The sequence below is a fragment of the Dermacentor silvarum genome, chromosome 8 (assembly GCF_013339745.2).
Source record: "Dermacentor silvarum isolate Dsil-2018 chromosome 8, BIME_Dsil_1.4, whole genome shotgun sequence".
NCBI lineage: Eukaryota > Metazoa > Arthropoda > Arachnida > Ixodida > Ixodidae > Dermacentor > Dermacentor silvarum.
The window spans coordinates 32,198,142-32,213,499 of record NC_051161.1 but is presented as its reverse complement, the minus strand read 5'-3'; the positions used below and the strand labels follow the sequence as shown (position 1 = coordinate 32,213,499).

At 44.1% G+C, this 15,358-nt stretch overlaps 1 protein-coding gene across 1 annotated transcript in view; it reads left to right on the top strand.

Moving 5' to 3' along the window:
- LOC119460972 (PAX3- and PAX7-binding protein 1) overlaps positions 1-11,618 on the top strand; it is a 34,689-nt gene extending 23,071 nt beyond the window's left edge. Inside the window, exons 13-19 of the mRNA XM_037722134.2 lie at positions 885-1,014; positions 1,721-1,839; positions 5,457-5,533; positions 5,594-5,660; positions 6,659-6,805; positions 9,938-10,080; positions 11,464-11,618. Of these exons, the coding sequence (XP_037578062.1) occupies positions 885-1,014; positions 1,721-1,839; positions 5,457-5,533; positions 5,594-5,660; positions 6,659-6,805; positions 9,938-10,080; positions 11,464-11,524 (744 nt within the window). The 3' untranslated portion in view covers positions 11,525-11,618. The remainder of the gene's footprint in view (positions 1-884; positions 1,015-1,720; positions 1,840-5,456; positions 5,534-5,593; positions 5,661-6,658; positions 6,806-9,937; positions 10,081-11,463) is intronic.
- Positions 11,619-15,358: the final 3,740 nt, after the last annotated feature.

Below are 15,358 nucleotides of genomic sequence, written 5' to 3'. Positions count from 1 at the left end.
GCTAGGGAAAACTGTTTATTTATTCATTGCAGAAGGGAAGAACATTTCAGTAAAGCAGGGTTTCTGCTCTGCTAAATAAGCATTATGCTTAAATTTAGAGAGGGAGCACGTGTACTGAAAACTTTGTGAGATCGGAGATGTGTTATCATCTTGGTTTTGCTCATATAAAAGGTAGAAGTTATGTGGTATATATAGCGAAAGGTAGTGGTTAACCAGAGCTTTATTTAAAAAAAGGAACATGCACGGTAGTAATACACAGTGGTAGTACACTGTGCCCATATTTTTTTTCCGGCTTGTCAAGGGTATGTTGTACCACATTGTGTCATCTAATGAATTGCACGTTACTAAAACGGCCACTTCTTAAGCTTATTGACAGACTGGGAGGCCTGTGCTATCTCATACTGCCACATGCATTTTGTATTTCTTACTTTTACCCTGCCATGAATGTTACCGTGTCAGCTTTTTGTCTGCTGTCAAGGTTTTAAGCTCCAGCCTTTGCACGAGACATGATCGTGGTATCGGATTGGTATTGTATTGCGAGTGCTATAGGCCCCAGCATGATAAGCCTGTCTTTATCTGATGAACAGGAGGCAGCTAGCACAATTCGGAATTGTGGCGATGGCCATTAAATGGTTCAGAAACTGATGATGTGCTATGAATGAAGGGCCGATTGAAAGTGGTACCATTTGATTGAGTGATTACCGTCCATGCTTTCTAGAAGTGTTGCCGTGGCTGCTACGTGCTATGGCCTATGCCATGGCTGCTACGAAGTTGTGCTTTTCTTTGCAGTTGCCAAGTTCATGTAGCAAAATTTCTGTCTTTGAAGCAATTCTTCCTGTCTGCCTGCCTGCATACATCAATTCTTGTGGCAATATTATGTGCAGAAACCTGAGAGTCCAGAGGGCTGTGGCTGGTACGAAGCACTCCTATTCTACGGCGAGGACACTCCAGATGACCCCGACCTGTGCCTGCTGCCACGCGTTGTGGAGCGTGTCCTTCTGCCAAAGATGGCTGGTCTGTCAGCTTTCTCCTACTGAAGCAACTTTTTTTAGTGACAAGCGAGCATATCTGTGGCAAGGCAACCAAACTGATTGGCTCTTGTGTGGTTGCTGTACGTGTAACATAAGACTATACGATTGAGAAGCAAGAAACAAGCAGCAAATGCAAAAATTTATAACAGCTAAGTTTCTTTTCTACGTAATGCTTGTGCTGAGCTTGTTGTGGACTTGGGCTCCTGCAGTCTTTTTGGCTAATCTCAGATCAATACTGATCGCAGATTGTGTGTTCTTTTGGAATGTCTCTCAAGTTGGCCTCAGTCACCAACACAGAGTTCTTGAACTTTTTATGAGCTGTCACTTTCTGAAAGCTCACTTTTCACACAAATAACAGAGCTGCTGCAAGATGGGAAGATGCATATTTGTAAGTGCTGCAAGAGGCAAGACGAGTAGAGATGAGAACAGAGTGATAGCACAGTGACAACACAGCATATGTCCTGTGGCTATCACTTTGTTGTCTCATGTCGCACCTTAATACGCACAGAACTGTTCTCATCTTTCATCATGTTTTGTGCTCGAAAAAACAAGTAAGACTACTTGATTTGTTTTGTAATGTTGGTCACAGTATAATGGAGACGTGTGAAGTTTCTACTGCAGAGTGCATGTCACTGCTGTATTTTCTAAAGTGGTGAAGCATGAAAGTCATGAATATATGTTGTATACAGCACTGGCAGAGAAGGTCTGGGACCCCATGTCCAGCACCCAGACACTGAACCTGGTGCGGACAGCCAAGAAGCTGGTTGAGGATTACCCAACAGTCAATGCCCAAAGTCGGCACCTACAGGTTTGCGTTACCTTCATTTGCTGTTTCTGTTTCCATAGAAGCATGTACTCCTCTCACTGCGTTTGCTACATTTGTGCAGATGTAACGTATGGGCTACCCTCATGACATTTGAGAACTTAAGAGCAGTGGTGTGTGATAGTAAAGTTTGTGAATTTTTCAATATTCAAAAAGAAACCCTACTAACGAATATTGAATTGAATGCCAAATATGTTATAATTTCTAAACAAAAAGAAAGAAAAAGCTTATTTAGATTTTAAAGAAAATGAAGCTGACTTGCGAGTGAAGGACTGGTGGCGGGAAGATGAAATGGAGGAGGAGTAAAGATGACTGCTCAAAGGGATTGCTTTTCCATCTTGTCTCTTCATAGCAGCATAATTTGATGCATTCGTGTAATGCCGTTCGCAACTGGACGTTCAGTCAAATGAGAAGCTTGTGACAAACGACTGCTTTCAACATAATTTGATGCATTCGTGTAATGCTGTTCACAACTGGACGTTCAGTCAAATGAGAAGCTTGTGACAAACAACTACTTTCAATTATTGGAACACCATCACATAACAGTAATGGAAAAAAAGGAATGGCACCTCAACAAATGCATGAGCCTCGTGCAAATCCATCTCCACAGCCTAAATCGAGACAATGGATTCTTATGCTGCCTTAGAAGCCAGGCATGTGTATTGAATGACTGGAGGTTCTTTAGCAGCAGTTATCTGCCTCATATGTTTGCTCAGAAACTGGTGCCTCTGCACAACAACCGACACTCTCCTGCAGCAGAGTCATTTGTAAAAGTTCCTGCTTGCATCCACCTTTCTCCTCTGAGGCTCGTCCCTCATATTAAAACATAATGAATATTTGACAGTTTCTAATAACGAATTCTCATGTCAAATATGAATTGAATAAGCAGAACTATTTGATTTGTTTATGAAATTTGAAATATTCTCACACCCTTAGTTAAAATACATTTTTACAGTTATAATGCGATGGAACACTGTGTACCACCAGTGACAGCCAAGTGCTCGAAGAAATGCAAATAACAAACATGTAATTGTGAAATGAGTGCTTATAGATGTTACTTTTATTCTTTGCTTCTGCTTATTTCTGCTTCACACCGTGAGAACAATATGATGCCACGAACAGATAGGCTTGCCCCTCACAGTCTCATTTGGCTGCCACTAATGCAATTTGTTGTACCATATGGCATTTGAGATATATGAATAAGTCAATTTGAGGGGTACCTACATGGTTGGATCAAATTGTCATTCTGTCCACTGACCAGATATTAGATGACTTAACAGCAACAAATCAAACTGCAAGTCGTCAGTCAATAGCACCCTTACATGTGAAGTTATGTGTGTTCTCGTGTGTTTGTTTATTTCTTTAATGTATAAAATATGACCAACTCTATTTTAAAAGATAGAGGTAAGCAAAAGTACATAATTTAATCTCTCTTTGTCACAGTGCTCAACTCTTTCCGTACCACGTCCATTGGGCATTGTTAGCCCGCTATCGATGGTTTGAAACGCCGCTTTCAAGACTTTCTGCTCCGCTCACAGACACACTGCGCCATTGGACATGAAGGAAGAGAACTATATTTTTGTTTTCTAAGCAGTTCGCCTTTTTCCTGCGAGGCGGTAATTTTTGAACACACTTCAAAGTTGCACGATTGTCAAAGTAGAAAGCAAAAACGGCCCCCTTCAAGAGCGGTGCGCGCGCTTCGAAAGATCCCAGGTATCGTGATTCCGCTGCATTTGAGACTGATTTTATCGATGGATAGAGCAGCAGCAAGTCTGAGGATGCTGATTTTTCGTCTAACTTTTGACTCTGAGGAGGACGACGACGCAAACCAGCTCATAACATCGGCGGCCGCAGCCCTCCACGCCCAACTGTAGTGCTTGCAGTTAAATTTTTGTAGGGAAATACCTGTTAAATGAAAAATTTCGATTTTTTCAGAGGTATTGCCTATTAGATGGCAATACATTTTTTATATCTCGTAATTTTTGTTATATTTTCTTCTGAGTAGATACAAGCATGTCTTTAAAACTTTGTTAAATTTTATCCCACAATCTTGATTTTTGCAATTTATAACTTTTTTATGACATAGATCTCGTTAATAAAAGATTTATGCATGAAAACTGCATTCATTCTGCCTTTTGTTTATATATTACATAAAATCTTAAGCGCAGTAGTTCCTTCAGAAAAAATAATCTGTCGTAACCTACAAAAAACACCTACTGCACTTACTTGCATAATGAATGCGCTTTTTTTCCCGAAAAATGTGTGAGAAGTTGGGGGGTGTGTTTATTAGGCGGGGTAAAATTTTAAGAGATTTTTCTGAGGCCACCTCTAAAGAAGTCGCAGTTTCACCCGAAAAATGCGTAGACAGCTACACGAAGTAAGGACAATAGTGTTACGGCCGTGTAAACTTGAAACATTTGCTAACTACGTCATTTAACAAGCATGGTGTCAGTGCGCACAGGTAAACATGAACACATCACACTCAATGACCGCGGACTCTCGCTGTCAAAACGTTGGCGTGAGAAAGCGCGGCAGCAACAGCGAGCAAAGTGACCTTCGTGCTGTGTATCGCTTCAATGCAAACTGAGCGGCGAGAACGGAGCACGCACAAAGGTATAAGCCACCATCGCATGCAGATCGCTTTCAAGATAAGCCACGGCGGTGCATTTGCTGTGCCACGCTGCGCCGCTTCCCTCCCTCCCCTCCCCCCGGTGCCATGCACGCGAGGAAATATGGTGCATTTCCTCCTCGCTTTCCTCCCTCGAAAGAGGAGCTTGAGTCGCAATTGTCGGCGCTGACGGTAAAAATGCGCCTGGAGTGTCCACACAATTAGGAGACACACGGTACGATTCAGCGTCAGATACAGTCGTACCTGCTGGTCGCCATATCAGACGCCGAATCGTACCGTGTCTCGCCTACTTCACGGCAGCAAGTTCAGGTTGCATTCATTATGCGAGGAAAAGGGAAAACACACTACTTGATTGGAAAAGTGGGGGGTGCGTTCATTACGCGACTGCGTTCATGATGCGAGTAAATACGGTATATTCCCTATGGTAGGGAAAGAGTTTTTAACGCAAACTGCAACGAAATTGCTGGCCACGTAAAGAGCCTAGACTCGGATATTGTATTTACAAAAAAACCACCATGCAATTTTTACTGTTGAAAAATTGGTGGATGCATTGCGAAATGCTCCAAAGTAGACACTTTTAATACCGAAACTGGAAAAAAAAAAAAAAAAAGAAGGTACGCCGTGAATATTGCTCGCCGAAAGTGTCGCACGACTCAGATCGCACTACTTGTTAGCATGGCGTCTGAGATTAGGCATTGCCTGCGGCTCCCCAAGGTGCACTGAAAAATCTCTGAGATGATGGTGCTGGGGCTTATGCCATAGCCGCTAACCACCAAGTGCATGCGTCGTCTGCTTAAGTACTATTAAAGGGCTGCTGTTAAGAAACTTTAACACTTGCCAGCCCTGCAGCTTTGCTAAAATTGCTTCTGTGGTATATACTACTCATTTATTACTAATTTAGCCAAAGTGAAATTTCGCTGCAGTTGGCCATTAAGAGCCTTTAAGAACTTGTTTTCCCTTATTGAAATTGCAGAACTTCTTGGCCAAGGTGGCGGCACGTATTAGTCGAGCTTTGGAGGAAGATGTCTACATTCCCCTCTATCCCAAAGAGTGAGTGACCCTGCAAGCCTTGTTTTCATTGTGACCACACATGCTCTGCCACCTTTGCAGGGTCCTGGAGAACAGGTCAGGGGCGCCTGCGGCCTTCTTTCACCGCCAGTTCTGGTCCTGCCTTAAGGTGTGTATTGACAGCAAAAGGCAAGCGAAGAGAAAGGTTTTACCGAGTTTTGTAACACTTGAAAACAGAACATGCTTGTACGCACTCTAGTGCTTTTAAACTTTTAAAATACAAGTAGGAGAAAACTAGGACACAGACATGGAGAGCTGCTTTTATAGTAAAGATCCCGTACTCAGCTGCTGTGACATTATTCTGTGATCTTGTGACATTCATGGTTTAAAACAAGTTCCTTCAATCTATGCTGTGGTTGTTATAGCATGAGAAGTTGTCAACAATTTCGGCACCTACTCTGTTTCAGTTTTGATTGATACTTGCTACCACCTTGAAAGTTATTGCATGCCTGTACAGCCATTTTTTTCGTGGTTGCACACAGTGCCACTCAAACACTGCTCAATCGGTGACATACAGGAGAGCATGAATTCTGCATTTGGCAGACGTGGAGTAAAACACTGCATTTGGAAACACAGTTTTAGACTGCCATGTTAAGAACTTGCTATACCATTGACGAATTGTTGCAATGAAATGCAACGCAGTCCATTTGTAATGATACTTTGATAATAACTGGTTAAAGCAATGAACTTTAGTGTACTATACAGGTATACATGTAATACAGAATCACCCTATCACAGAGTGCACTCTATTCCGTAGATGAAAGCAGGGTGGTCTTAATTAGTGTATGCAGCTGTTATTTGGCGGCTATGGTGTTCTGATGCTGGTTCGTGAGGTCATGGATTCGATTCCTTGCAGTCACAGTCACATCCCAATTGGAGGTAGAATGAAAAAATGCCTGTGTGCTGTGCATTGGGGGCACATAAGAGAACCCCCGGTTGTCCAGAGTCAATCCTGAGCCTTCCAGGAGGTAGAATGAAAAAATGCCTGTGTGCTGTGCATTGGGGGCACATAAGAGAACCCCCGGTTGTCCAGAGTCAATCCTGAGCCTTCCATTGCGACATCTCTTGTAGCCTGAATTTTGCTTTGGGGCGTTTGGGGTGTTTCAGCTTATGAAGAATGTACTCAGCTGGCAAGGCCTGCTAGCTGAGGAGCCACTCAAGGAGCTTTCCCTGTGCAGCCTGCTGAATCGTTACCTCATTGTGGCCCTGCAGGCCGGCCTCTCTCAAAGGGACACAGTTGAGAAATGCACCCGCGTGAGTGCCCGGCCTTGTCCATCCTTAACCAACCATTTGAAAGAATTTTTTTTTCCTTCGTGACATGCATCCCCATGGGGCCAACCTTTCTATTGCAGCCCAACATATTTCAAGAAAAAACCAGCAAACAATTTTTGGGTGAAATTAAAATTACAAAGAAATTGTGTGACAAAGAAAATTCTTCATTAATTATATAAGGGTCCACTGTGTTACCGTATTTTCCGGTCTATAACTCGCACCTTTGTATAAGACCCCTCAAAACGGCAGTTTTTTAAAGAAAAAGACGTATATAAGTCGCACTGGTGTATAAGACGCAGCTGTTCGTTCGGTAAGCGATTTAAAAAAATTACAGTGATGTTTCACTCCATGAACACGGGTCACGCGCAAGCATATGAGTGCCATAGATTGCCACTCCCGGCGCATTTTCGACGTCGTGTCTGCCGCGATGTTCCGTATAAAGTTCAAGGAAAGGAGGTGATATCCAAGGGCGATAACATCGTCCCCATGCACCGTGTGCTGTAGGTGCGAGTGAAAGCGTGCGACGCTGAGCCGAATTGCGCACAAGGAAGGAAAGCGTGAAGGCGCACTAGCGCGGATGGTGGGGGGTGGCTTGTACTCAGGTAGCAACTGCGTAGTTTGCGCAGTGGCGCGTGCTGTCTCTTAATAGCGATCTGCAGATGCGACGAACTTCGGGGTTGGTCGACTCGCAGTCGTCCTGCCGCCGCTTGCGTTGCTGCTCCATCCTTCTCGCACAGCGCTCAGGAACTCGATCACGAAAAGAACCCGGCACCTCGATATCGCACACAGAACCTGGAGCAGTTAAGCCAACCAGCGTGCTTTGCGTGGCCATAACATCGAATTCCGATTTTGACGGCAGTTTTCCCGAAAAAAAAAAAAAAACTTACATAAGTCGCGCACCGTTCTATAAGACACACCGACGAAAAATTCTGAAAAAAAAATGCGTCTTAGTACACCGGAAAATACGGTAAGTACTTCCTTTCAAATATATCCAAATTCACGTAACTTATTTTCATTTTTGATGTAGCTTTGAAACAACCTGCACACACAGCCATAGTGACAATGAGGCATGCCATGTTAGCGCTCACAAGTAAAGTCAGTGTTTGTGTGTCCATCAGAAAAACCCATCAAAGTGAGACACTTGTAGTAATTGTTTTTTGCATTGCTAAATGAGCTGCAATCAGTTCTTGCTCATCTTGCAAAAGAGACGCACGCGTACAGTATCTTTTCTTCGTGAGAGCCCGCGTATAACGACAGTCATAACCTATCATATCAATTTTTGCGACAACTATATAACTTGAAATTGCTCATGGAAGGGTACCAAAGCTAAAGTGTGCAAGCACTGGCATGAGCATGCGGCAGTGAACAAGGTGAAACACGCATGCTTCGAGGCCACCATAGCGGCAGCCACTACAGTGTCAAGTGAAAAATTAGTTCTGGCAGAAGCCAAGAGGTGGCAGCACAATAAACATTTCTTTGGAACTGATGGAATGTAGCAGCACCTCACAGGGAGTGCTGAGTTGGCATTTCATTCCAAAAAGGCATGCACTTTAAATTTGGCCATTTCAGACTTGTTTCTGCTGCCGTAAATGTAAGTCGTGATCCTCACAAGGTTAAGCTTTGTACTGTGTCACGAGGGCTGGAATGCTTCCTCTGGCAGATAATGTGTGACAGCAGAGGTCTATCACTCTGAATTGTTGTGTGCATCTCTGATAGCAGCTGAAGTGCAATTCCCTAATCCCAATTTGGAGATACTGACACTTTCTCTGCTTAGCTCTGTCTGTCGACAACTATTTCTTTCTGGAAAGGAACATATTGCCAGGGATGTGTAGTGGTTAACCTGAACTTCAGGAAAACGCTGCTTTTGGTGCAAAGAGCTATATCAGGGGTTCGCAAGCATGAGAACATTTGCCAACATGAGCTCTTTTGTTTTACGGTCACATTTATGACTGGCTTGCTTTGTAGCATTACTACTTATGGCCACAACTTTGCCAAGTGAGCACTTTGTTTCCAAGTTTGTTGAACGGTGTGTTCAACAACAAGTGTTCAATAAAGTTTTCAATAAACTTTATTAAAAGCGAAATAATTTGAAGTGCGTCTTGTCCTCGCGGGAGGGGCCCTTACACCAGGGCTCCTGTGGTCTTGGCTGCCGAGCGGGCCTGGTTCACCAGCTGTCGCTGGTCATCCAGGCCTAGTGTGGCCTCCCATTGGGACTGGGTGGAGTTGGGAATAAAGAGACGTGTTTGTGAAGGTAAAACCTCAACAAGTTTGGAATCAAGTTGTTCATTTTGTGCATCAGAAACATTTGGCAGTAAGTCAGCCTTTGCTCTGTTGCTCTTAGACTGGTCATGACTAAGGTCATTTTACTTTCCTTCGAAACTGGTGGATATCATAATTTTTCACAAAGGCAGTGAGGAAAAAGCTGCCCGATTATTTTATGCATGTTTGACGCAGAAACACTACACCATGCATTTGTGCACAACAAACACAATCATAAGGCAGGTTTAGACAGCCATTGTGTGTAATCTGGACCAGTATGGAAGAGAGTGAGTTGTGCACATGGAGAGGGAGAGAGAAGAAAAAAAGGAGCAAATAGGAGGGAGCATTACATGATAAAAATTAAGTTAAAAAAAAATCTGCCCAGTACGCGATCATGCTGCGGTAAATTTTAGTGTCTACTATCGTCGCATTCAGCGTGCGCTCTTCCGACAAGACAGCAGGTGCAATAGCAATGCGTGGCAGTCACACTTGCACGTGGCTACGAAGATAAATGTATCGCATGTAATGACAGTAGTTGCACAAGTATGCACAGTGCACAGTGCAGTTGGCAAAGTACCTGGGGAAGTACGCTTTGATTAAAATCTACTGGGAATAAAACATACTGTTCTGAGTCGAGCTCACCCATGACACAGCTCGGTAACATGTTGGTTCAAATTTTGGGTGCTTGGGAGAGAGAAAAAGCGAAGGGGATGACTTCGCAGAGAGTTGGCTTGCAAACACTGGCTTCATGACGTCGTGCTTAATCCTAGTTCGTTCATCTGTGATTGAGCACCAAGGCCTTGCCAGCGTTTGTAATGCATCCATTGGCTCCATTTGTGTTGCTTCCGTATGCAGCTCGTGTCAACGTTGCCAACAGCATGGCTGCGGGGGAGCCAGCTTCCACAGCTGGAGTTGTTAACACGCTTTCTGCGACTCTACCAGCAGCACCTGGAGGGCCTCTGTGCTTCCTCTGCCTTGGGACCGGATATGCACGCCAGGTACATAAGTGATAAGTGCTCTTGAACTACCAAGTGCTAGGTGCAACTGTAAGGTGCAAGTTTATGTGTGAGATTTTACAAACTACCATTTCTTGCATACCAGTACTTCCTGTCCAGCAGTTCTCTGAAATAATTAATATAATATAATTGTTCACTTTCTCTCTATTATCTCTGGTGAATGAAAATGTGGTCAATGAACCAGCTGACCAGCCAGCCAGTAAATGGAGTAGAGTAGCTATCAGGGTCAGTTGGTACATACTGAATTGTAAAAACTAGTCAAAAGACGAAGTACAGAGAAGAGACGTGGGCACACACGACTGGACACACAACGACGAGTAGTTGTGTGTGCCACGTCTCTTCTCTGTAATTCATCTTTTGACTGGTTTTTACTATTCAATAAACGGAGTGTCCTACATGACTGTTCTTAATGAGCATAACAATGACCTATTACCGTGTGAACACAACCACAATATTTTGAAGTGTCCACAAAAGGCACTGTCTGAAAGAGGAGAGAAAACAAAAAGTATAGGAAAGTAAGACACACACAAAAAGAAGGAATTGTAATTTACCGTAGCAGGCAATCTCTTCTATTCCATTGAAGAAAAAAAAAGAAGAAATAAGGGTGTTTCAACCAAAATAATGTGCGAGTTACTCATGGCCACCTCTGGTCTACTTTCAGAGCAGGTAGCTCACTTCACTCAGCAGTGGTGTGTGTTCCATGTTAACAAACGAACTTGAAAATCGCAGCAACAGGAGCTTACAATGACCATTTATGCTGTAAGTCTAGCATCAGTACTTACGTGCAAAACTGGTGTTGTTGCTCATGAAGTTTGCTTGCATGCAGCTGAACTGTTCACACTTTGTGGTAATGCCACTCTCGTATATTCCCAATGTTTTGTGACAAGGGCAGAAGCAGCTATTGTAATGGAATGTCACTTTTTCCTTGGTTTAGAAGATTCCAGTTTATTGTAACATCCTGCATATGATACAAATTTAAATATTATTCAGGATGAGTGCCTAATTTCCCTCCCCCCTCACTGCTAACAGAGAGGGGGAATTATTTCACACAAGATATAGCTAAGAAAGGCTTGATTTTTTTTTTATTTTATTTTTTTTTTGGGGGGGGGGGGCATTGTAAGACCAAAAAGCGATTAATCTTTGAAACCTTTGGCACCTAACTAATAAGAGACGTACAGTATTTATCGGAAAATTTGAATGCCTACCCATTTAGCTTTTATGGCCTTGGGAAGATGGAGACGGCCAAGCATTTGGTGCGAAGGAATTTACTTCTTTTATTGAAGAGAAAGTTGTGCCAGTGACATTGTTTCTTGCAAGATGGTGCCGCATGATTAATCCACAAATGTTTTTATTTCCTTTCCTCAGAGATGCTCTGGAAGAAGTTGGAAAGCTTCTGGCCTCACTTACAGATAAGGCCAAATCATGAGACATGTTGGAAATAAAAGAATCACTTATGCATTGCAGCATTGAGCATTTATGTTGCAATGTAGGAGTGTCATACTTGTGTATCTTTGTCATCCTTCTTCCCTGATCATAATTTTCTCAATTTTCATGTAGTAGACAGTACCATCGCTGAGGCCTGGTATGGTGCTATCACAATCTCAAGCTTCACAAGCTTACACAATTTCGGGATTTTACTAACAAAAAGGTATGCCTGCCTTAATTCTTACCAAAGGTAATCAGCGAGGTCATTTCCTATCCATATGAATGGCAGCTTTGACAGCAAAATGGGTACTGCTTTTATTCTAGAATGTTTGACACCTTTGTACGGGGTTTTAAAATGCGTGAAGTAGAAAACTGTGGTTAAGGCCTCTGTCATTTTCTCATTTTTGTCGCGTGTGGAGCTGCCAAACTCGCTGCGTAATTGTGGTACGCAATTACGCAGCGATTGAAAATATGACACATAGACTCATCTTTTATCTTGAAGTGCAGGTAACATATTCAAGTTTTTGTGCACACACACACAATAAATTTCGACGTGTGATCCTTTCACTGCCCGAAGGATATCCAGGCGATATTCCAATTCTACCCATGTGTTGGTCAACATTTGGTGAGAGATGGATGTTATGACGTCAGTAATTCTGCGCTGTAATGCTGCAATGTTCACTGGTGTTTGGTAAACCCGGTCCTTGACGTAACCCCAAAGGAAGAAATCCAGTGGTGTTATTTCCGGTGATCATGGAGGCCAGTTGATGGGACCACCACGCCCAATCCATCTTCCCGGAAATGTATCCAAATAGGCCCGGACATCTAATCCCGAATGAGGTGGCACACCATCTTGTTGGAAAATGAAGTCCAGAATGCCCTGAATCTGTGGCACAACAAATAACTGCAACATATCAAGATAGGTATTGGCTGTGATTGTTGTTCCACTGAAGAGAAAAGTCCTACGATTTTATTGTGCATAAGACCGCACCACACATTCAGCTTAGGGCTGTCTGTCTCTGACGGTCTCAAACACAGCGTGGGGATTCTCGGACCCCCAGATCCTAGCATTGTGTTGCTTGACGACACCGTTCAAATGAAATGTGGCCTCATCTGAGAAAAGGACACGTTTCAGATAGTCATCTTCCTCAATCTCGGCCAGTAGGGCAACAGCAAAGTCATGACGAGCACTGTAATATTACCCTTGGTTGGAGGGACTGCATGATCTGGACTTTGTACGCACGGAAAAGAAGTTGTTTATGTAGGATGCGGTGCACTAGCTGATGTCTTCAGAATCTGCCACTCGCATGAGGCTCTGCGGACTGACTTCTTGGGACTTCTCACAAAGGCGTCTCTCGCTGTCCGCACACTAGGTCCAGGCCTTCCTGTTCTAGACAGGTCACAGAGACTCCCTGTTGCCTTAAACTTCGCATACCACATCCTGGGGCCGTATTCTGAAACGTTCGCCTAGGCGAAATTTCTTTTTTTTCCCTTTCAGGCGTGCGCCGATTGGCTGTTTTAGCAAAATTGGATGAGCTGATTGGGTGGTTGAGCCCGACGTCATTCAATTTTGCTCAACCAGCCAATCAGCGCGCACGCTGATTTCGCCTCGGCGAACGTTTCAGAATACGGCCCCTGATGCTTTTAATGTCTGGTGGGTGTCTATGGTATGCTGTCTGGAATTCTCACTGGACTTTTTTTTGTGACTGTGTCTCATGATACCAGAGGAAACATTGGGCTTCCTCCTGGTTTGAGTACATGTTTGTAAATGGTGTCAGATTCCACTGTGTTTCGCCACTGGGCCATGTAACAAAGGAAGTAACAGTGAGTATATGTACGTACACACAAAAAGTTACGTATGTCACATGCAATTCAAGATATGCATCTATGTGTCATATTTTCTGCTTTCTGCATGTTTGTAATCGGAGAGATTTCTAGGTCACGCTGTATTTGTGTACACACGGTGAAGCAAATCGCCGATATTCAATACGTGTGGATCGAACGTGAGAAATCGGGGAACCGAAGGTTGTGGATTTGGCTTACCAGTGGCAAGTTGAATTTTTCATTTTTTAATAATTCTAAGTTCACCGCATAACTGGCAATTCCACAGTGCTTATTACGGCTTCGCTGCATGACAGCCGAAAGCTCTGCGTGTGTGAGTGCGCCCGCTCTCTCGCTCGCTGTCCCGTGTTCCATACATAGAATAGTCTTGCGGTGAAAAAAGGTCAACAAGTGTTGCCCGAAGTACAAACCTTGCGTTAAAATTTGCTGCCAAATAATTACCGCCAAGAGTGCGTTGTGCGCGAAGTCTTGTGTTCACATGGATCTACGGCAGCTGCGTTTTTCGCATACTCGTTAAGCATTCTGACTGGCGATGACGTATGAGCGAGCCGCCTCGTATTGGTCGTCAGTTTCCTCCGCTACAGTGGCTACCACCGCATCTGTGTTTTTCGCAGAGAAGTTCAGCCAGGCTATGGTTCAGCACGCCGAACATCGAAAAAACGCACGCACGAAGGGTCCGGCGGCCTATTTTCCGCAGCTGCGAATTCGCACGTGCGAATTCACAGACAAAATCGCACCATGTGAAACGGGCTTTATATAGGATTCTAGCCACCGTGTTGCAGTAGAGTTGTCACCGTTTACAACTCGACTGAGCTGCAAATCGGCTTCACGGGCGCACACCACGCACAGTTCGCGTGGACCTTGCAGTTCGTGCCTTTTTGCCATGCTTTTTACCCTAAAAACGCTCGACCAGCTCGAACTCCCGAGTCCGATAAACCTTCTTGCCAGGGACTTTGGTGTCCAATGCAGTGATTCCACTCCTGCGCCAACTGCGCCAAAGTGCGCCAAATGGGATTTACTGCGCCATCCTGATACAATCGACGAAAATTGCGCCTAACTGCGCCAAACAGTCTCGGATTTGGCGGCGTCTATCGCCGACAATTGCACCAACGGGGAATTAAAACGTGCAAGCGATGATAGGGCTAGCCTTAGTTGCGAACAGGAGACGAAACAGCACTAGTGCGTGCGTCCCGATTAAGGGGGGACGCGGCTTTCGCATCGCGAAAAATGGCTAAAAATCAATTTTTTGAAAATCACATTTTCAATTTCTGTAACTCTTATTTTATCTGATTCCGAAATATCATCGCTGAAAACCAAGTAGAAGTGCTCTAAAAGAAAGGCCGTGACTGCTGCGACCCGGTCGCAGCAAACAAAAGGTGCCCAAAACGTTTGGTGCGACCCATGACGTCACGTCCGCTATAACCAATGATGTCACGTCCGTTTATTTTCATGGCGGCTGTTTTTCGGGGCCGGTCGCGTTGTGAAGCGGTCCGTATTCCGTGCCTTCTTACAGAGTAAGTAATCCATTTTTCCACTCTATATGCATGTAATAAAAGGTTGGGGCTGTCAGCTCCTTGATGTGTTGCCGTTAGTTATCTTGCGCGCATATTTTGCCTCGTGACCGCGTCAAATTGCAGCCGGCCCGTGGAATAGGTCGTGGCATCCCATATAAAGCTGATCCTCCGTCAGGATCGTTAGTACGTGTACAGAACCATCCAGTAGTGTGGTTCAGTGAATGATGCGTGAAAAAACGAGGACGCAAGAAAATCCTGGCATGGTGAGCTGTTCCGCCAGATCGTGTTGAATCGCGTTTTTGCGCGAGATGGTCGAACAGCTTTGCTACTGCTTTTCTACAGCTTTGCTGCATTTCATTTAATCACCACCTGCATTCTTTTTAATAAGACAAATGGCATTACTGCGCGAAAGAGCGTCTCGGAAGTTTCCCAACAACAGCCAATGCCGCCGTGCCTGTTGCATGCACGCTTACCAGCTA